At 37.7% G+C, this 23,925-nt stretch overlaps 1 protein-coding gene across 2 annotated transcripts in view; it reads left to right on the forward strand.

Moving 5' to 3' along the window:
• The first annotated feature begins 1,665 nt into the window (after positions 1–1,665).
• RBMS3 (RNA binding motif single stranded interacting protein 3) overlaps positions 1,666–23,925 on the forward strand; it is a 612,128-nt gene continuing 589,868 nt past the window's right edge. For both annotated transcript variants that reach the window (XM_063303918.1, XM_063303920.1), the window contains exon 1: positions 1,666–2,560. In XM_063303918.1, the coding sequence (XP_063159988.1) occupies positions 2,486–2,560 (75 nt within the window). In that variant the 5' untranslated portion in view covers positions 1,666–2,485. The remainder of the gene's footprint in view (positions 2,561–23,925) is intronic.

The following is a 23,925-nucleotide window of genomic DNA, read 5'->3' on the forward strand; positions in this document are numbered from 1 at the left end:
TATGTATGTAAGGTGGACATCACAATATATATTTTGTCAATGTGACAAAACTTCCCAGTTCAGTGGATACCTCTGAAGGGGCATAGTCCTTAATGTGCTTCTTCACTGAAGTAAATACCTGAATTTAATGGAGCTCACCCCAAGTAATCGTTGGAAGACTACAATCTAAACATCTATAGGTAGGCAAGGACTTCACAGTAGAAATGCATTTGATAAAAAAAGCACAGAACATCCCTAAACAAAGCAGCTGGGTGAACATACCACTTGTTGAAGTAGAAAATACAGATTACTATAAAAAGCTTTTCCCATGCACAGTAGTGAAAATGGCTCCATTGTTTTGTCTGGCACCAAATTCAAGATGTAGTTCTCCTGCATAACAGACTTCAAGTCTCCTGCACATTACAACTCTTTTTAAGGTTACAAATCTTTTCATCAGGAATATTTTTTATTGAATCCAGCGTGATGTATTTCTAACTTGTTAGAGAAAATATGCCTAACATCTGTAACACAGAATCAGTGTGATGTGGTTAAGATGATATACTGGAGCTGCGAGAGATCCATATTCAAGTCTTCACCGAACCAAAGATCTCACAAAGTGACTTTGGGCCAGTCACCGGCTGGATTTGCAAAGCATACTAGCCTAACATGTGGTGAGCCAGTTTGTGACTGAGTAGCTGGGCTCACACAATATCCTTAACATAATTACCAAATAAACCAATTTTCTGGGTTTGGACTTTACAATGACCCATAGAAAAACTAACCAAAGGCAAAACTAACCAAGCTCGGTGTGCATGCAGCTGTTATATCCCTCTCCCTGATCTTTGCATTGTGTAAAGTAGGGTGCTGCTGCACTTCGGATTTGAAGACAAAAAGGTGCTTCACAGCGCAAGAGCATGAAGATAGCTCCTTTCAGTGCCTTTTCCCAGGATTGTGTAGCTCCCCAAATTGCTGAGTTATCTATTGCCGTCCAGTGTTGGAGGTCCTGCTGGTGGAAAGCTGAGAGAATGACAGGCCCAACAGGGTCAGCAAAGGATGAGCCAACCACATCTTAAGTAGGAGATGTACAGCTGCTCATCCAAATAAATGTAGTTTCATTAAATATCCAGCCTTCCCTAAACACGAGATCTAATGATTTTTAATGGACATTTTGAGAACCATCTTAAAAAAGAAATATATTCATATTTTCAATAATTATTTTTCCTCCAGGGCCATTTTTTAAAAATAGCTTGTAGCATCACCGCTCAGATGTTTTTTGCACAATTCAATTTCGTTTTGCAAAGAGGTCCCTTTGGAAGGGCTAGGAATAGTTGTTGTTTTCCTTAACTTTTGAATTAAAACACACACACACAACCCCAAACAGGCCGACCGAGCCTTTTCCTCCGGTCTCTTTCAACAGTTTCCAAGGTCCAGCCGCTAATTGGGCAGGATCATCCCCAGTAGAGGAACTCGCGCGGCTTCTTTCCAATAAACGTTGTGAGTCGGGCCAGCGTCGGGTCGGAGTGGGAAGTGTTTTTAAAGAGGCAGCTCGGCTTTTTCCTGGCTCGACTTTCTGAAACGCCCGCGCTGCTGCTGGAGCGGCTAACTTTGGGAAGACTCGGAGAAGAAGGGGGAAGGCTGAGCCATGCGATCGCCCAGCTCCCCCTCCGTCTTGGCGGCGGCGGCGGCTTTGGCGGCAGCAAAACTGCTCGGCTTTCTGTAATAGCCAGCAGAGGGAAGCGGGGTTTTCCTTGCAGCAGGGGCTGGAGCGCGCCTGGTTCTTTGGGTAGGAAATACTGCAGGCTTCTGGACTGCGTCTGCTTCTCGAGGGAGAGGCTGGCTGTTGTAGTTCCACCCACCGGCTGGAAGGAGGGGGTTTGAATGAAAGAGAAGAAAAGCCCCACCACCTCGGGCCCCTCCGTGAGGGCGACCGCGGCAACTAGGCTGGGGCGATCCAGGACGCGCTCCCAGCCCTCCCCGCCGTCTTTCCTCCCCCCTTTTCTTTCCCTTTCCGTTTTTTTAGAGCTCTCCCTTCCTACCCCCTCCTTTTCTCTTTTTAGTAAGAGGGTGGAGGGATCGTGAGAAACCACGAGGAAGCCGATCTGAGGAGATCCGGACTTCCCCCGTCTTGCTGTTTTCTCCGAAAGATCTGCCCCCCCCTTCCCGGCTCACACCCCCACCTCTCCAGACCCTGGCAATTGACATTACTTAGGAGGAGGAGGAGGGGGGTCCCGCTCTGGCGGGGGGAGGGCGGAGAAAAGCGAAGCAAAGCAAGACCTGTTTCCCCCTTTCGGTATTTTGATTTAAAAAAAAATCTTATTTTTAATTTTTGCGGCGGTTGTCGCGGCTGGAACTAGCGAGCGTTTAGAAGGCAAAGAAGTCCGAGGGAGGAAAAAAAGAAGCCACCTTGATTAGGACTGTCAGGAACAGTGGCTTCAGCCGAAGAAAGGCCTGGGGCACGACTCCCTGTCAACGAGTTCCCTGCATCCGAGATAAGGATTCCAGCTACATGGGCAAACGCTTGGAACAGCAGCCAATGTTCCCTCAGTACACTTACTACTATCCCCATTATCTCCAAACCAAGGTATGTGGTGAGCTTCCTGGGGTTGTCCAGCAGTGCCGATCCCAGACCATTCGGCACTTGGGGGGAACGATGGATAGAGTTGACTGGTGGAAATTACAGGCATGCGGGTGCTCTCTGTCTCTCTCTCGTTTGGATTCTGAATCACGAAGGAGTATAACTAACAGCCAAACAAACCAGCCCAGAAGGAAAGAAGGGAGAAAGAAGGTTGGAATGGATTTCTAGGAGAGTGTGCTTTAAAAGGCAGAAGGAATGGTCTGTTTGGCCAAGCTCTTTGCCCACAGGGGGGCAACTTTCACGCAACCAAGGTGCACATCTGTGCGCCCTTCCTTGAATAAAATTGGAAATGGCAGTGCCCAGGTGGCACCCTGGCTGTGCCATGGGAGCAGTAATCTGTCGGCAGTGGGTCAGTCAGGCAACTTGGCTGGCTGGGGAGCTTTGAAGTTGATGGGAGCTGGGGGGTGGGGGGAGGAAACCTAAAAGCTTCTCATGTTAGAGAAAGCATGGTGGATCCTCCCTGATTTAATCTGACACATATGTGGAAGCCAGCAGGGTCAGGGGAGGGCAAAGAGGTGACCTAATCTAATCCTTGGGAGGTATGATGGGGGACACATGTGAAGGTGCTTGTTAATGTTCCATTAAATATTGATCATGGGGCGATCGTAAACTTACATTTGAAAGGTCTGGAAAAGCCTAGTACTTTTTGTTGGTGTGGGGAAGCAAATTGCAACCCACATGATTTCTTTTCTGTCTTACGGTGTGTGCGTGCTGTGTTGAAATGGCAAATCAGGCCTTAATCTGCCAGAAAGACGGAGTATAATGCATAATAAATCAACTAAAATGTACACTGGAAATATTTTTCTAATGCACGTTGCGCAGTTTGGATAACCTGGATTTCCTGATGAACTTTTCAAAATAAAGCTCCATCATCCTATTCCACCCACAAATCATTTGTTATTAAAGGTTTTAGAACAAATATTCAAAGTTTGATTTCAGAAAAGTGGGCTGAAATGTTGGGGATCTTTTTTCAAAAAGAAAAGAAAACATGTTCTCTTCGCTTTTGGTGACCCATCTGAAATCCATGAAGTGAGATGCTTGGAGGGCAGGGAAGTAGGATTGAATGAATGATACTTTTAGATCTGGGTGTGGCAGCTAAGTTCACTTTTTCACTTCAGAAATGACTTTTTCTTTGCTTACCTTCTTTTAATTCAAATGAACTGGTTGTGAAAAGCACCAATAATGTATATGTTTGACACTCAAGAGGACCCCATCTTCTTTCCCTATACTGATTTCTTCCTGTCTCTTCCTTTCTAACCTGGGTACCACTAATCTGTTTTATACACAAGGTATCTGTATATTACATTAAACCTTTTAGGCATTTTGAACAGTTGTTATCACAATTGTGGTGTGTGTGTTTTTTCTTCTCAAGGTCGATTCAAATCACATTTTACCTCTCTGGCCGTTCAATATATATATTGCTGCTGCTTCTCTTTCAGTGGCAGCACCAGACAACTGTATTATCTATAGCTTTAACTGGAGGAAAGAAGATGAGACACATGGAATTCCTAAAAACTGGCACACCAAGACCATAAAGCAATTTAGGAAGACTTTTTTTCCTTTAAAGAACAATAGCTTCAAGTTCAGGATGAGGCACATTGGATGTTGCATCCCTTTGACTCATGTAGTTTAAACAATGTCAGTCTTGCTGCCTTGGAGCTTCTGGTTTTGACTTTGCAAAACACTCTTTTGAGAAAACCTATTATTGTGAATGCACCTGAAGTGGAAATAGCCTTTTCCATGGGGCTAATGCATACAATGGTAGAATTCTTTTAAAATGTACAGAATTGCAGTTGAGGAAGAGACATGGCTAGGGAAAGACTTTTTTCTTTTTGTAAATGCCCATTAACACAAGCAGGGCCTTTCCAAAGCCTAGATAATATATATTAAATATTATCTTTATAGATGATGATTTATTTTCACTGCAGTTGAACTAGATGTATTTAACTAAATGTATACATTGTTAGGATTTTTTTAACACGGTTCAGTGTTAGACTATAATGCAAAAATCTATAACCAAGTCATCAAGTTCTTCCTTCATATTAAATTATTTTTTCTCTCTTACATGCTCATATACATCAAGACAACATGACAACATTTCATGAATATGAAATAAACGTAATACATATATGTATATATCTGTAATCCACTGTTAAGCCAATTTAAAGTGGTGTAGAAAAGCAGCACTTGGTTTTTTAAAGTTAACAGTTTCTGGAACTGATTAACTTTTACAATTTATTTTATCAGGCTAATGTTCTGGTCATCAAATAACTGTAAAGGCGCTAATTGTGTTCTAAATATGTACTAATGCATTACATATATTCATAAGTTTCACAAATAATATGGGGACACAACAAATACAATCAGAATGTGCACCAATATGAACTCCTATTTGAAAATCAATAACATACTTTAGTGGCAGGGGAGTTAATAGAAATTACATAGATTTATTACAAATCTTAAAGTGCAACAGATGAATCATAATTTGTTTCATTGGTTTTATTCAATGTATGCTTTTCTTTAATTTATTCTTCTAAGCAACTTTCATGGATTTTTTCTCTCTTTTTAAAGTATGCCATTATGGGGTTTGGCATTAGGATTTATTACAAAATAAATTTCTGGCTCTTAACTATAGGCAACCCATCATATAATAATGAGTAAAATATGAACATTTTACTCATTATTATATGATGGATTGCCTATAGTACAACCAAGATCTCATGGAAATGAAATGGATGTGACTGAATTTTGTTTTAGAAATTAAAATATAAATGTTACTTTTGGACAAACGCAGTCTAAACAGATGCAGAAATTACATTTTTAAAGTTTCTGTTACCTCTTTACCTTAGAAATGCTAATGAAAATGTCAGTGTGATGTGAAACCGGCAGGCTATGGTAAATTGAGATTGAAGTTTTATTAACACTATGGCCAAATCCTTAGTATTGGGACTAGTTATCCCAAATGTGAACTGAAAATCCAGTCAAATGCATTTTGTAGCCATCGCAAAATGTATTTATTTATTTATTTGATTTCTATAACTGCCCATTTCAGATTGCAAAATCTATTTTAAAAGGAGAGAATGGAGGAAAAGGAGGATTGGTTACTACATGCTTCGAACTTGTGCTAAAAATGTAAAATTTAAAACTGGTTTGTAGATTGTTAATTCAAAAAATCAACATATTCTGTGGTTGAGTTGCTAAATTCTAGCACTGAATTAATTAATCACAAGAGGGATTAATTAACTTCTGTACCAGCTAACAGTAGAACTTACCTTTTTATATATAGGAAAGGTTACATCAGAGGACATCATTGCAGCTAAATTAGTTTCTCAACTGGAAAAAAATGTTTTTACTTATGAACCAAATCAGAGGTGATGCTTTAGTTTATAGTTATTTATGAATAGATGGGAAATTTGATACACTATGTTGTTTAGGGAAGAATATTGCACATTAACATATTCCTCCATTATCTGTTTAGCTAGTTGGGTTGAGTTTTTTCGACCGGCATACTTTGAATGGTGTCATAAGTCACATGATGTCTTGTTCTTTTCTTATAGGCCATGAAACTTTAAAAAGAAGGTGCATAATAAAATACTAAATCAGACATTTAGTATATTGGAAAGTTTAAGATACTACTTAGTCTATTCAGCATTATAAGCATCATATATTAAGCAGAAAAGTTTACAAAATGTAAAAAAAATGAATTGATATGGAGAACTGCAACATTAGTATTGGCATTTGTAGAACTGCATTTCGATATTGATTTTTTTTACTATTATTATTTCCATTTGTTTATCCCAAAGTAGATGTTATTTTCTTATTTTAGAATAAGTATTTTAATCCTGTTTGCTTATCCCCACATAGATGTGATTTTGTATAAGAAAAATCAGAATAGGATTTACAGAGTGATGTTTTTAAAACACCACTTTTTTGCAGGTTTGTGTTTTATGTTATTTGCCTTTTCACATACGTTTAGTTAAATCCATTTTTACATACAGTTGTCCTTGTGTGAAATGCATGAACTCTTCCTGTGTGTGTTACTCTTAAAAAAAACACCACACCACAATTCTGTTTGTCCGCTTTTCAGCCAGTCCTCCTAGTCAAATGCTCCTTTCTCAGTTTACTATATTTTTGCTGCTTTTGGCCATCTGGCCTTGCGGAATGCCTTGCGGAAGAGTTCCAGATAGCAAGATGCTTGAGAAAGCTTTTCTGACTAGTTATGTTCAGCTTGTGTTTTGTGCCTGGTGTGAAGTAAGGGTCAGGTGTAAGGACTATTTCATCAACCGCACACTGATTTCAGGCTGCATTTCAAGCCATCTGCAGCTTGGATTGCTGCCAGGTCTCCAAAGTCTTGCTAGAGCTTAGAGTGCAGAAGTGGAGACAGATATGTGCAAATAGAGGGAAAGAAATACATTTATGGGAATGAAGTTGGTATTTATTTAAATGCTCGTTAGGGCTGATATATTGTAATATTCTCCCTCTCCCTGCCCCATCCCTATTTTATGAGGCTCCCAGAATGGGGTCTTTTATTAAAATACAAGGATAACAATGGATTGACCTTTGATTGTAGTCAAGTATTTGGATTAATATCTACCCTGGGCACAGTGCCAGTTGTTTTGATATGGAATAGGAAAGCTTGAGATGCTTTTCATTTTAAAAACTGAGCAATACAAACTTGTTATCTAATTTGTGCACATTTGCTTTTTAAAACTATTTTTGTTGCTGTTAAGGTCACAACACTTAAATAAACGTGACTATATTGATGCTGCTTCTTTCAGTTTGTTATTTCGATACCATGTTCAGTTCATGAGCTGAAATTTTGGGTTTTTAAATGACTTCTTACTTCTCTGCCTGCCATGCGGCTGTGTCTTATTAAACACACAAACAGTGTAACTTACTGCGTAAAAGATACATATGTACAAGTTTACCAGATCAGGCCTGGAGGTTTTAAGGATAAAGATCTTGCTCCAGCAAATACTGAGTATTAATATTTATGATGTGCAGTACTGTACACAGCATACTCTTAAAAGTTGGCAGCAGTATATTTTAATGTTCAAAAAGGTTCAGCCTTATTTTTCTTTTTTCCTACATTTTGTAACCACTGAGAAGGCAAGGTAAGATGTAATTTCTTTGAAATAGGAGGAGTAGCTTACAGGAAAAATTTGCTGAGATTTGCATAAAAAGTCAGATGAGTCCATTTTGGGTGTTGCTGTAACTAACACTGGGTGCTGTTCACTTGGCACTACAGGGAAGCATTTTGGTTTTATTGTTATGATTCTAAACTTTTTGGAGAGGAGATGAAGTTGAGATGTACTCCTGTTCAAGGAGGAGGTAAATTCATCACAGGAGCAGGCAAGCATACAGTAAAAACAGGTGTCTAAAATCATAAACACACTGGAACATTTTCTTGTGGTCAGGGCCCTAACCATTGTCTAGCTTGGTGTTTCTCAGTCTTGGCAACTGTCAGATGTGTGGACTTCAACTCCCAGAATTCTGGGAGTTGAAGTCCACACATCTTCAAGCTGCCAAGGTTGAGAAACACTGGTCTAGCTGCTCATTTCTGATTCCTTCTTTCATTGGAGCATGTTGGCCCATAGCTGTTTACCTAAGATGGGATTCCATACAGACAAGCATAATGAAGGACTTTTTTCTCTTTCTCTTGCATGGACCTTGGCAGGGGAGGGTCCTTTTATAATTTTCTATCCTTAGTATATAATACGTTGGGAATTGAACCTGGAATCTTCTGCATGGATAGTATGTGCCACAACAGGATGATGAAAAGGAAGTAATGAAGGAGCAGATGAGCAGGAGAACAAAGGGCCTTGCAGCAGATGCTTTCTGATATGTCACACCCGCATCTGCATTAAAAGAGGGCTCACTATGCATTCATTCATTATTTCTCCCCAAGACTTTGCAAATGGATAACCCATCTTTTGGATTGATTTTACTTGTGCTTTTTCTATGATGAAAATGTGGCTTCGGATGTAGGTTTTTTTATGGAGGTGAAATATAGCAAATATTTTTTTTCAAAATTTGTCCTGAGTGTTGCACATTTGTTTTGTAAGTGTTTTCATAAGCTATAGCTATGCATACTGAAGTACAGTAATAACAAATGTATATGTGAAGGGAGAATTTTTGTGATCTACTAGTTTAGCAGCAAAAGTGTTACAGATGCAGAAGAGAAATTGTCATCTTATGTTGTCATAATACCTAGTGTATATTTTTTAATTTGTGTGCACATATGTGTGCATGGGTATTAGAAGTATACAACCCTTGATAGAGCTGTTCCAGAATGAGTGACTCTGGAATGTTCTAGAACTAGCCTATATTCAGAATATCCTGTTTCAGGGTCATTCAGAACATTAAAGAAATTTTGTACAGCCCTAATGTAGATATGTATGTATGCATGTATGTGTTTGTATTATTACATATATATTCTCATGCACTTAGAGAGTGGGACTTGGGAAAGAAAAAGGATATTAATTTTATGCTTTCACACTGATACACCAACTATTGTTTGCAGAAGGTTGAGAAGAACTGAATGAATTTGCAGAATATATTAGCAAAAAAATCAGAACTCTAGGAGCACCTTTTCTGACTAACAAATTTTATTAAAAGGCATAAGCTTTTGTGAGCTGCAGCTCACTTCATCAGATGCATAAAGTGGCTAGACTGATGTAGGATTTAAATTGGGTTGAGATGGGGGAATTTAAATTATGCTTATTCATATTCAGTCCCCGATCATCGATAATTTTCACACATACTATTTATATAAGCTAGCTATCCCTGCTTGTATCTGATCCTTTGTTTTTTTTTTCCTTATGCAAAGAACACTGCATTCAGCTTTGTTAAATTTTGTTGTTTTATTTTCAGCTCATTTCTTTAACCTTATTGGGCAAGTGGCTACACTAAGAGCATTGAGAGAATGTTATGAGGAATCCCACAAAATGGCTGCTATAGTGAGGCTAGTAACGATCAACATTTCTGAGTTCTCAGACCAATGGGGATTCTTTAATAGTTACGCTGTCCAGATCACACAAAAGTACATTGCAGATGAGAATGTCATGGGATACTTTGTCATATGCTTTGCTGAAATCATGATGTATTATGTCCACCGTATTCTCACAATTTACTAAGGAAACTATTTGATGGGGGAAAAATAAGGGTAGTCTAGTAGGGCTTGATAAATCCATCCTGATTGCCAGTACTCACTGTACAGTTTTCAAGAGGAAAAGAATGGAAGGAATAAAAGTCAGTTTGAAGTCATTTACCTAAAGCAAACACATATAGGACAAGTAAAAAAGAGTGAGAAGAAAAGAAGAAAGTGAATAGTTGGATGATTTGGAATTATGGTTACAGGAAGGCTAAAGCTTTTGTTTTGTTTTTTGAAAACTTGGAGAATAGTTGAAGTGCTAGAGGACTGGAAGAGGACCGTCCCCATTTGAAAGGGAAAAAAGGAGGTTTTGAGAAAGTACAGAGCAATCCATAGGACATGAACTTCTTTTCTCTCTAGCTTTTGCTGACATGGAATCCTACTTAAAATTGCTGTGAGCTTACTAAATCTTGAAGGCCAAAGTGCATATTTGGCTACTCGTTGAATATATCTATATCCCTCTAGAACTCTAGCATTGCAAGATCACTTTCCTCCAAATTTCTTTCATATTGGCCAGATTCAAACCAAGGATAGCTGATCTCATTGTACTTTCCTCTGATGGAGAAAGTAGTTAGGAAAGCAAGCCAGGAATTTCCTGGAGAGACCATGCTTCATAGAGTTTATTTCCCAACAGATGTTGGGGTAATTAAAACACTCAATCACTACAATTTCATGCTTCCTTGAAAATTATGCAACTTGATTTTCGAAAGCATCATGCACTTTTTCTTGATTGGGTGTTAGACACCAACCTCAGTGTTGATTTTACTTTTTTCTGTATTCATTTTAACCTAGTTGCTCCTAATTGTGCCACTGTTAATTGATATGAATTTCTGAATAGGGTGTGGGTTCATACATCACATTAGGCCATAGTGTGGCTTGTTTGTTCATGGTTTAGTGTATTACGAAAGCCCAGTCATTTAGTTTGTAAGCCATAATTAATGATTTAATACAAAATCTCAGCCTGGCCAATTTTGACTTAATCAAGAAACCATGGACATTATAATAAGTTGGGTGGGGTTTTTTTTTTTTAGAATTTTGGTTTATCGTGATTGAATAAAAGTACTGGTATATATTGGCTTTGCCTAGTGCAAATGGGAGAGCTAAAGAACTAGAACCCTCCTTTCATGGCTTGCTAAACAGTGTGTGTGAGCATAATAGCATGCTAAGGAAAAACCCTGGCCTTTACTCTGATTCTGGAATATTGTCTTGGATTTATGTTAAAAGAAATATGACAAAAGGTGCTTTGGTTCACTTTTTTTCTGGCAGGAGGGACCACGTGAGGGGAAGCTACGTAGCACATAAAATTGTTTGATCATAATCTTTAGAATTTTAGCTACTGTTATGTCCAAATGTGCCTAATTAGTGGCTTAATTGCTAGAAATTCAACTGAGCATTCTAGCTTCACGTAGTTTTTGACACACACAGTCTCTGCACTAGAGGGTTACAAATGAAGAGCAGAATGTTGGTCCAAAGCAAGTTAAAAGTTCATTACAAGTTTTTCTGTGAAAGGAAAGTCTATTAAAGATGTCTCTGTGCTGTTTATTGTTTTTATTAGAGCTCTTGCTAAATCTGAAAATAAATGAATGAATGTTCTGTGGAGAGTAACAGCAACAACAACAACAAAGAAGAAGAAATAAGGTCAAAAATCTGTCAACAGCAAGCAGGTATATTACTGCTGCAAGTACATTATTGCAAGCCTGCATAACTTGTGCCTCATCAATCTGAGCTCTGCTCATAAGCTATGTGACTGGCAGGCACTTGAGTAAACTTTCAGATTTGCTACTTAGATTTGCAAAAAACAGGAGAGATTTTGACAGGACACCATACAAGGGTATGGGCAGTGGTTATTTTACTAACCTGCCTGGTATGTAGACATTCAGTTGTTGCCCTGAACTGAATAAGCTATCACAAAGTCTTCTCTTGGGTTCAGGGTCAGTATACCTTCATTCAGAGTGTTCTAGTCCATCTGGGCGAAGTGTGAGAAAAGGGTTTGTGGATGATTTTGTTATGTAAGAATGATTAGAAGACAATTGGATCATGCAAGCTGTAGTTCCACAGATTTCCTGAAATGCAAAATTTGGATTTGATTTAATTTAAAGTAACTTTAAATTTACCACCAATTTATTTAAATGCTGCAGCTGTTGAACTGCCATCTTACCCATTTATCATGAGAATGTGTCTTTACACTTGTAAAATGAGTAGAATTATCCACATTTTTAGTTGGGGAGAATGGTTCTTCCATGAGATAGATTTTATCTGTGTGTCTCTGTGGCGAGCGTTAATTCTGAAGTTGCTACATAGGAAATGACTTCATTTCAGTATGATTAATTTTTTTATAACAAACCAGTTGTTGAATTTTGTCTTTCCATTGGACAGAATCAAACATTGCTTTGTCCATAGCTCATACTTTTCTAAACTGGCATCTTTAAAATAAACCATTGTGATTCTAAGCTTCATGTACAAGTGAATACATCATGTGAATGTCTGTTACGAACACTTTTCCATGGATGCCTTTCAGGGGCATTTTCTATAGCTATTAAATGAACGTAACATTTCTAAATAATTGAAATAAAGTAATTTACCAGAATTCAAATGGAGGACCAACATATACTTCAGCAATGTTTGAACTGGAAAAATTGGTCAGCTTTCCCAGAATAATTTCATGTATTGCAATATCTCTAAGCATCTACGTACTGGTATTAAACCTCTTTTAGTATAGGAATGATAAACATCAAAAGGTGAAATTATGTAAGTTTTTATTGTGGAGTGTTTTTTTGGGGGTGGGACAAGTTGATCATAATTCTTTCCACATTATGCTTGAGCTAAAATTTCCATTCTCATGTTTCCTAAGCATCATTACATGAGAAATTATAACCCACTTGAAACTTTTCATTGTAGTACTATGGTATGCTCTGCTTTTATGACTAAATATGTGATTAGTTGTCCTAAACCTTAAGGTCAGGGCAGACTGTAAATCTAAAACAACTGGTTAGAACAGAAGATTTCATGGTTCAGCATGTTCCTAACAAAAAGAATGAGGAGCATTTTCTAGTGATGATGCCAGGGATTTTCTAACAAGAAGCAAATTTTGCTGTTCATTTGATAAATTTTCTTTGGCCCTGAGTCCTAGAACACTTGAATCCTCTCTCTTTTGGGAACTTAAGGTAAGTGTGTGTGGTATGTACCTTTGACTATCCTGCTAGGTTGTCAGGGTTGAGACAAGATGCCAGTTGGAGTCAGCCCAACTCACCGCACAGGGTTGCTGTTGTAGGGAAAATAGGAGGAGGAAGGAGCATTAGGTATGTTCCCTACCTTGAGTTATTTATAAAAATAATAAAGGTGGGATAGAAAATAAAATAAAATAAAATAAAAATAAATACTTCTGGGCTCTTCATACCACCATTTTCATCTTCCCCCTTGTACAGTTTCTATTTTATATTTTTCTTTATACCTTTCGTTTGACCTTTTTATCCCTTCCCCCTTCCCTACGTAAGGAGTCTGGCACTAGAAACTAGTCTTGGAAGAGAAGGGATGCAGAACAGGGTCTCTACTTCCTCGTTTTACAAAAAAATGTCTCAAACTGAACTTGGGGAATCCCCCCCGCCCCCGGGTGTGCAGTCCACACATGACAGATGCTCCAACACTGCAGTATCTTTGGCCTTGAAAACTTTCTTCTTTTTGTACTGGATGTGGAACACATATAGTAAATTTATAGACTACAAAATTTACAAACTCTGTTTTTTTAACCCTCCCTCCATGGGTCAGCTTTTACTTCAGGGCTCAGTGCCAAATGAGTTAGTTTCTCTTTTATTTGATGTTACTGTGCTTTTTGTCCTGACAGCTAGAAGGTTGAAGTTGTACTCCTTGTGTTGCTGATGGTGTTTTAAATCACATAAAGAATAATTTTAAAATAAATCCCACTGAATTCAGTGGCATCTGATAAGTGTGTTCAGGACTGCAGCCTCTGTGAGGCTGTTTGCCACATGCTGTGCTATTGAACTGAGAATCTTCATCTCTGATGCTTAAATATGTTCTAATTTTCTCTCTCCATGTAAAGATCTATAATTTAGATGTTGTCTGGAAATTTGCTAAAGATTGAAAATTAGTCCTGGAATTTTTTCACGTTAAGGAACCAAGTTATTTTCACAAATTTGTGATTTCACTTTAGTTATTGCTTTGCAGGACAGGAAGAACCTTTAAATACTGCAGTCAGATCTATTTCTATGCAGAAGTAAGATCTACTCAGTCCTGTGGGGCTTACTCTCAAGTATGCATTAGAAAATGGACATTTTATTTCTTTTTCCTTTTATTGGGGGGAAAATGGAAATTTAATGCTACAATCCATATTTCAGTAATGCCTATACCACTTTTAATTTCAGAAAGTGCGTGTGGATGATTTTAAGATTTTTGGAAATGACCCTCTTGTTTGTTTTTAAACTAAACTTATTCAGAGAGAGTAGCTATTAGAGGAAGCAGAGAAGAGTTATCTTCTTATTTTATAATAGGGTGATTTTTTTTCAGTTTTTACTTTCTGCAACCTTGTGTCCTCTAGTAATTTTAGTCCCGTAAGTTCTGACCACTGACCATATTGGCTGGGGCTGATTGGTGGTGTAACTCTGGATGGGGAAGGCTGAAATACATCTTCATGTAGGATGTGTTTGCTGTGTTTTGGTTTCTTATTTCATCTCTGAACAAATGATGAAATATTAAAAATGATATAAAGGAAGGAAAGGGCTGGAGTTCTAATATATGCCAATGATTCAGGAGGATGATTTCATATTTAATGAAGACTAATGCACACATTAAACTACAAATAGGAATGTTAGTGAGGATGTCTTGGGGAATTCCACATGTGGGGATAGATTAGTATGCATTTTTTATAAACTTGTGTTTTTTTTAAGTTATAATTGAAAAAAGTAGAGAGTAGGGTAGTAAAAAAAAAGGTATTCAGATCCTTGTTCATCTGGGAAGTTCTTTGCTATTTAGGCTTTTGTGTTTGAATTATGAGACACAGCCATTGTCTAAAAAGTATATAAAATAGTCTTTCCTAGTTAGGTGGCTCCAAAAGTATTCAGGCCACAAGTCTCTTTATTTCCAGCGACATGTTGACTTAAGAATTCTGGGTGCTGATATTGCAGCACAAGAGAGGTTGCATCAATTTCAAGAAGGCTGGCATATAATAAATTTAACAATTCTCTTTTAACTAAAACAGGTAGGTGTTCTAGAATTGTATTCATTTGTGATTGGCCATTCTGGATGAAGAGACCAGAGAGAGGCTACTGGGAGCAGATGTTAATCAGAAATAACTCTCTGATAATATTCAGAGGTAAATAGGAGTGGTATTTACTGGCTAAAACTTAGCAGGGATCTTCAGAAGGGAAGTTTTTGTTGTTGTTTAAAAAACCTTGGTACACATATTAGAGTACCAGGATCTTTTGCTGAGAAGTACCTCAGTGCTTTCTGAAATGGCTGAGTGTTCATGAAATGGCTTGGGGGGGAAAAAAGTGCTTTGGAAGAAGCTTTTGTCATTCAGGGAACTTGCTGTAAGTTTGTTGAGCTTGTTTAAAAAAGAAAGAAGAGATGTCTCAACCATCTCATAAGCTTTAGAAAGTAAAGTATCCATCTCATGTAATCTGTAGGATTTTGCAACTTCATATTCTTCAGAAATACTAAGGTGATTATGGGCTCTCTTGCATGCATGTGTAAGTCATGTATATGAATCATTGCTTAACTACCACAGGCAAAAAATACATATATCTTACTGTAACACACAGAGTGGTTTTCAGTGAGATCAGGATTCTTGTGATCATCTCCAAGTCATCAAATCTTGGGACATGAAGGGAATTCTGGGCATCCAAACATTCAGTGTTAACTTGAATTAATATGTGCAATTATGTAGCATGTACAATAGGATATAGAGTGTGTAAGAATCCATATGATTAAGCTGATTTATAGAAAAATTCAACTCTTCATCTTAATTTTCCTCTAATAGGTAATTTTTGTTCATATCCAATATACCTGCATCCAAGAAAAAGTAACAATTTTATCAGGTTAGTAGCTGGTATTTTATAGTAAGAGCTGTGACAGTTAGTGGACATCATTTCAGCTCACAATACCTTTGTGAGGTACAATATTACAAAGGAAGGGGACAGTTATCTACAGTGGTGCTTAAAAGTTAGTGAATTTAAAGGTTGCAGTTACTGCCGCCCAAGGGGGCACACCTGTTACTAAAGGAAAGGTTCACATACTTTTACCACACACAAATATGTAGCTTTGGATCATCTTCCTCAGTAATTAAATGTTTAAATAAACACATGTTTAAATAAATCAAAACCAAGTATCATGTTTTTGTCTAATTTGTTAAATTGGGTTTTCTTTATCTAGTTTTAGGACTTGTATGGAGTTTTAGGTCATATTTATGCAGAAGTATTGAAAATTCAAAAGGGTTCGCAAACTTTTAAGCACCACTGTATAATTTAAACAGGTTTTGGACCTAAATTTCTTTGAATCAAATCCAAGTTTGGGCATTAGCTTTTAGTTGAGGTCCTTTCTCACCCTTGACATACATTTTTCTGTCTCATTTTTGTTCAAGTAATACCATTTTCCTGATAAAGTCTTAGAATAATATAAAATGCTTTCCATTTTACTAACAAAAGCTGGACATAAGCCAATGAAAATTTTTGAATTCATAGTATTTGGTATGTTAGTTTTGACCTAGGAGCAATGTTAAATATATTCTTTTCCCTAGAGTGTGAACTTTTAATTTACTAATTAGAAATAATTCACCTGATTAAACAAAGTAACCCACATTATAGACTGGTTTCTGAATTATAAACAGTTCAACCAACAGTTGAAACAATTTGTTCCCATTTTGATAATCTCTTACGTCAAAATAAACAGATTTCGATACCAAGGTGGTACTTAACCTTTTTTTTTTTTTGGTGGGACAAGGCCAGCAATGAATGATGGTATAACACTTGTGGACAGAGCAAGAGTTCTCTGGGCAATTTAAGAGGGGAGGTTTTCTGTTTTTTTAAAAAGACATTATTCAAAAATATTTTTGCTAAGATTGTATAAATTGACAATGCATTGCATTAGGAAAATTCACTTCTGAAGAATATTAGGAAACATGCTTACAGAACTAAATGTATTTAGAATAGGGGTACACAAGTTTTCATCTTCCCAAGGGCTGTACCAGGCTTTATGTAATATGTCAAAGGTTGTACTTCAAAAGTGAGTAGAGCCAGGACCGAATATGGGGGAGGAAGGGATATTTGGATTAAGACAACATTTTTATCTGCTAAACCTTGCTATCCTTCAGTATGAAAAAGGGCTTACATTTTCGCTCTGTGCAATCTGGAAGTCTCCAAGGGCCATCGAAGATAAGGTTAGACTAAGGTAGGTTAGTGCCAACTCCCACGTCTTTTTGGAAAACACCCAAGACACAGTTCTTCTTCAGAGCCCTTTCAAGTTGCCTGGTATTGAGTTGGTACTATCAGATGTGTGTTAAGGTTATTGCTCTTATGTGATTTTAATTCTTGCTTTTGGATTATGTTCACATTTTAATTGTTTCTGCTTTCGATTTTTTTATGAATGTCAACTTCCATAAGTCATATGATTTTGCTGGTATATAATCGAAAAAGAGAGAAGGGTAGAGGTAGGATGGGATGCTGGCAGACTATGTGGCCTGCAGCCTGTACAGTTGGAATTCTTTATTCATGAAAATAGATGAAACAAACTTGAGGAGAAAATGAATCTGAGATTTAGGAAAATAAGAAAGTAAGGAAAATTAAATAGACGAGATTGGGAAGGGCAGAATATCAGCTCCAATTCCCTGTATATTAATGCTTTTGCCTTGGTAGAGTTTGAGACACAGAAAGAACAAAACAAAACACCTGGTACATGCTCTGTTTTGTCCGGAAATGGATAGAGCGGCTATTGTATATCATTTCCAGTTGTGTGTTCCCAATTTTAGGGAAGCATTCCCTAGTGAAATGAGTTCTCAGCTTAGAGCTGCAACATCCTTCTTTTAAACATTTGCTGTTTACTCCAAGGTTGCAGTTCCATATGCAGCTACTGGGGAATAAGTCTTATGGAATCCAGTGGTTTAATTCACACTATGGTTGAGTTGGTTTGGTTTGGCTTAGTGAGATCTCTGACCTGACCTGACTACTGTGTTTTCTTAACTACGTTTTATAGTATAATATCACTTGGTGTTGCTATTATTGCTAAAAGTGAACTGTGGGTTAGCATTATATGAACCCAACCAGTGGGACATATTTCTGAGTAGATACATACAGAGCTGGGTTGTAAGAAAAGTAGATACATGCTACATGCAGAGAGTTACTATATCTGGGCTACAAAACTCCAGGCGGCCAATAGATGATAGAAAAGAAATACTAAAATATAGTCTAACATTTTGCTGCCACCTATTGGTCATCTGCAGTTTTGCTGCCCAGTTATGTTCATCCTGCACAGCAATGTCTTCCTCTTGGAGGATACTATGATGAGACGTTGAAAAGATCCAAAATTTATAACACAAAGATATTTTTTCTCCATTAGGAACTGCTGCTCACTTGAAGAAACTGTTAGAACTATCCAAGATTGCACCATTTGCATTGAAATATGAACCTTGCAAACATTTGGTTTGGCTGTAATGGAAAACCAGTTTTACCACCATGTTGTTTATTTGGCTTGGGTGTAGCATGGTGTGCATGCCCAGTCGATTGTGGTTTATTCAACAAGTTGTGGTAAAGCAAACTGTGTTTTATTAGGATGCATGAACCCTGTCATAATGTTAAAGGAAAAATGTGCAGGGTACAGGTGGAGACTCAGTAATAAAATTGTACCTCTCCTAGAACTCATAACTGAGCTATTCTTGGCTTTTGTACCTCTGTTCCATCATCCAACTGTGACTGCATTGTAGCTTCTAGCTAAAAGAAACTGACTCCATAAATGTAAAAACATTTTATGTAGGGATCTTTTTTATCAGCAAAAGAGTTTGCTCTCAGATAATTGCCAGTGTCAGTGATACCTTGTTACTTGGGGTCATAGCATAGGATTGAAAATAATTGTTTACTGAGAGGTGTTAAATAAACAACATTAGAATAATAAGAAATGGCAAAAGCCAGCAGCTTTTGGAGTTCTCATGCAGTGCTTCTTAGGATTTCCCTCTCCTTTTCTTCATAATATTTATCTCATCAATTTTATGCTTATTCTCTCAGCTCAACCTACCTCACAAGGTTGCTACTATGGGCAGAAAACTGGAGTGTGACCCCATGTAGGTGGAGAAAAGGGGGGATCCTCCTCCTCCTCCTCCTCCTTCTCCTCCAAATTTGCTATGGCTGCCCCTTCCAGTAGACTCTGGGCTGCTTACAAAACCTAATTTAGCAGTTAAAATAGTTAAAAACATAAAAAAAAGTTGGGAGTAAAAATAGCCACAATAACAATAAAACATGTGAGGGGCACCACAAACATAAACACCACAGGCCTGGGAGAAGAGCCGGGTCTTAAGGACTTTCTGGAACTTCCAGGAGAGTGGGCGCCATCCATATATTTGGGGGGATGCTGCTCCAGAGGGCAGGGGGGGCCATGACAGTGAAGGCATGCTTCCTTGGTCCCGTAAGATAGCAACATTTAGTTGAAGGAACCTGAAGCACACCCAGTCTGCCCAAATGTACCAGGCAGGCAGAAACAATTAGTGATAAATAAAAGAATAAGCAAATACTGGCTGTGAATAAAATTTGAAATCTGCATTTCATGACGGTGGATTCAGTAGACATTAAATGAAAATAAAGTCATAGAATGGAATAGACAATAACGCAAGTTGGTATATTTTTACCAACAACAACATAATTAATATCAACAACTTCAGATATGCGGAGGATACCACCCTAATGGCAGAAAGTGAAGAGGAACTAGAGAGCTTCTTGATGACGGTGAAAGAGGAGAGTGCAAAAGCTGGCTTGAAACTCAATGTTAAAAAAACTAAGATCATGGCATCTGGTCCCATCACTTCCTGGCAAATAGAAGGGGAAGAAATGGAAGCAGTGACAGATTTTATTTTCTTGGGCTCCAAGATCACTGCAGACGGTGACTGCAGCCATGAAATTAAAAGATGCTTGCTCCTTGGGAGGAAAGCTATGGCAAACCTAGACAGCATATTAAAAAGCAGAGACATCACCTTGCTAACAAAGGTCCGTATAATCAAAGCTGTGGTTTTCCCAGTAGTAATGTATGGCTGTGAGAGTTGGACCATAAGGAAGGCTGAGCGCCGAAGAATTGATGCTTTCGAACTGTGGTGCTGGAGAAGAATCTTAAGAGTCCCTTGGACTGCAAGGAGGTCAAATCAGTCAATCCTACAGAAAATCAACCCTGACTGTTCATTGGAAGGACAGATACTGAAGCTGAAGGTCAAATACTTCGGCCACCTAATGCGAAGAGAGGACTCACTGGAGAAGACCCTGATGCTAGGAAAGACTGAAGGCAAAAGGAGAAGGGGACGGCAGAGGATGAGATGGTTAGATAGCATCACCGATACAATGAACATGAATTTGAGTAAACTCTGGGAGAGAGTGTAGGACAGGAAGGCCTGGCGTGCTATGGACCATTGGTTCATGAAGAGTCGGACATGACTTAACGACTGAACAACAAAAAATATTTTTACCACCTGTCTTGATTAAGAGATACCCAGTTTGCTCAAACAGGAGACCAGAAATTAAGTGTATTAATTTAGTGAAATTTAGTGTATTAGTGAATTCATATCCCATTTTTTACTCAGAGGAAGCTTTGAGCTGACTAGTAGTCATAATCTGATAATCAGAATTTATCTTTAATATAGGGGTGTCAGTTTATGGCCTATGAACAGCCTTCAGTTTGGCTTCTAGAGCCCCACCAAAAGTTGCTGCCAGATTCTACAGTCCAAGTGAGAAAATTATTAAATACAGAGGGAATAGTCATATTAAACGCATTTAACTAATTTAATTTACATTTAAATTAAATCAGATTGTTTTGGGTGTTGCCCACTTTTTGAAATGTGACCCTTGGTCTTCCATTCAAAGGCCAACTGTAGCCTTTGGTTTCAAAGTCAGGTATCCCTGCGCCACTGTAGTAAATTTAGAGTTTTAGCCCTAAATTTCCACTTCAGTTGCAAACTTACGGGGCATGTGCTGGCTGAATGTAGTTGCCTTAGTTCTGTACCAGTTGTCATGAATGTTACTGTTCAAAACATTCTCTTTGTCTAAAATGTTCAGGCTCTTAGTGGCAGACCTACTTTAGCCAAAACAGGATGACCCATGCAAAACTGGAAAGTATCAAACAGACTATAGCAACCAAAGCCATTTAAAAACCTTCAGTTTTGCAAAATGGGGTATTTAGGCACCAACAAACCCATGCTAAGAGATCTGCTTAAGTTTCTAGCTGTTTGCTTAAAACCTGAGAAAGTCTAGAGCCTGCCTTTTAAGTGACCATTTCACCTTGGTATAGATCTTTCTCATTAAGATTGGCAGGAGAGGCCCTCTGAAAGCACATAGTACCGTTGAAGAGGAAGATAAGGAAGGCCCTCCCTTGGATAAGGACTTCATTCTTCCTTAGCCATACTTTAAAGACATTGTACTAATAATAATTGCAAGTGGATTTTAAAATATTATTTTAGGGCTTTTAAAATATTTTATGTTAGCTGCCCTGTGGGCAGAAATGTGGAATATACGTTTGAAATAGTGCATTTTTTAAAAAAAAATATTCAGTTTTCCTTAGAGAAAACATTTTAGAACTAGAGAACCGTGTAGGTTTGGGAGAGAACAATCTTGAGTGGCTGGAATTATGAACAGAAGCACTTCAGGTATATCTTGCAACTAACGTGTTCTTTACTAACAGAAAATGAACATTTTAATGTAAAGGTGGACTGCCTATGATAGTTCCTGAGACAGCAGTCCAAGGTGATGACCTTTGTATATAAGCCTCAAAGAGTTTGGACCCAAATTAGTTGCAGGACTGCCTACTTTCAGACAATTTGCCTGACACTCTTTAGATCATCAGCAGGTTATTTTGTACAACCCTTACTGTAAACGTAGGGTATCACTACCTGGCACTGCTTTTTCTATGATGGGGCCTATACAAAGGACAAGTAGCTGTTGGAATTAAGGCTGGCCCCCTTCTTGTTACATTTTAGGAAGAGGTTAAAGACGTCCATTTATCTAGGCCTCCTGGGGCCTAGATGGTTTAGTGTTTCTTTAGGGCAAGTTTTTACGGATTTTTAAATCATCATAGTTAAATTTTAAATTGAGATTTAGGTTCTGTAAGGAGCTTAAAGCTGCAAGACAGGAATAAGTGATATACTTTCTTAAATAAATAAGATGAATGGCAAATTAGAACACATTTATCACACCGTATTCAGAGGTTAATAAAAAACACAATTTGGAGAAGGATGTGCCTGCTGTGGCCAAAATGAATAACATTGCCTGCTTCCCCAGTCCTGGCAACTAAAATGTCTGTGGCAGAGTTCCAGAATGATCTGAAGGCTGGAACTGCTTGGCTCCAGCCAGGGTAAATTTTCATGCAAGTTTCTATTTCCCAAAGTATCTACTTGGTACTGGGACAACATTGGGATTCTTAGTTGCTTAAAGTTGCAAGTAAGGTGAATTAGTTTGCTACATATATTGTAGTCAGAAGTACCATTTTAACTTGAAAACTTGGATTTTATTTTGGACTGAAGATGGATATTTTGGCATTACCACATGATAGTACAACATGATCACTAATTGATGGGGAAAGGCAAAAAAAAATGATAACCCACTGATTACTGTCCTCAGTATTCAAAGATCCAAAGCATCTTTCAAAGTTTTCCAAGTATGGACAACTGAATGACTTCAAGGTGCCACTACCACTTTTGTTTGCTTTCATGTGATGCAAGCTGGTTTTCATGTGTCAGATGTTGGGGAGTATCCCTTTCAGAGATTTGATTTTCTTCTCACTTTCCTGCTTAGCAAATATAGGAGATTTATTGATCTGCTACTTAAACAGTGGCTTTGTCCTGCTTTGTTTCAGCTGTGGCCAGTTAGTCCAAGCACAAATGAATGAGTGATCCCACAAGTACTTAGTGGCAGTCCAGCCCACTGTAATTAGGAAAATACTTTTTCGTGGAGACTTCATTGAATGTAAAAGTACAGTCAAGAAGACAGAGATTGTAGGAGACTCTTACTGGTGGATTAATTTGTAAGATGTATATACCTCGATTGGATGGAAGGCAGATAAAAGGATCCAGCTGAATGACATCTGTTTTAAGATAGTTCATAAAAACAGTCTGTGCTGGCTTACCCATTTCCCTGTGCTGAGTTGCTTTTTTTTTAACAGGTGTTTTACAAGAGTCTTTCCATCTGTGTTACCGCATTTTCCTTATATAACTTTTTATTCTCTTTAAATATCTTAAGAGCTGTCACACAGTAGTAGGAAAAACTTGGTTTCTACATTTCCAGAAAGAATGCTTTCATCAATCCATCTCAGGCAGATGCAGGTGGATTGATTTTTGGACATTTGGAGAACTTGTGTGATATTTTTTGTAAGTTAAATGCAATTATATTAAACTATAAAAACACTGCAGTTAACATTACTTTAAAAATCTTAGCTGTTAGCTAAGTAATAAAACTATTTACCATTGTATAAAAGACTGTGTCTTTCAGAAAAGAAGCCTAATGTATTATATAAAAAGTCTACATAGTTAGGTTAGTATAGGGGCTCTTTTTATTTTTTTCTATCTGGGGAAGAAAAAGGAATAGAAGAACAAAAAAACCTCTATATTATGAAAAAAAGAAACCTTTAAAAATCCACAAAACCAGCCAACCCAATGAGTAAAACAATAAAGCTTCAAACTCAAAAACCTCATACACCTAAATTATATTTAATTCTACATTTATATCTATAAAGTCCATTTAAAGAAGAAAAAATACTGGGCTGTTAAAATTATATTACTTTGTTCAATTACAACATTGTAATTGTTGTTTTATAATGTAAGTAAAGTATGAATTAATCTTAGACCATATGTACTCATGTGGTCCAGACTAGCCAATTTTTTATAGATGGAAAGACTGCAGGTTTGGGGGACATTGTATAACAAAACATGAAATAACTTTAACCTTAACTGTCTTCCAAGAACTAGTACTGT

This window comes from Candoia aspera, chromosome 4 (assembly GCF_035149785.1).
Source record: "Candoia aspera isolate rCanAsp1 chromosome 4, rCanAsp1.hap2, whole genome shotgun sequence".
Lineage (NCBI taxonomy): Eukaryota > Metazoa > Chordata > Lepidosauria > Squamata > Boidae > Candoia > Candoia aspera.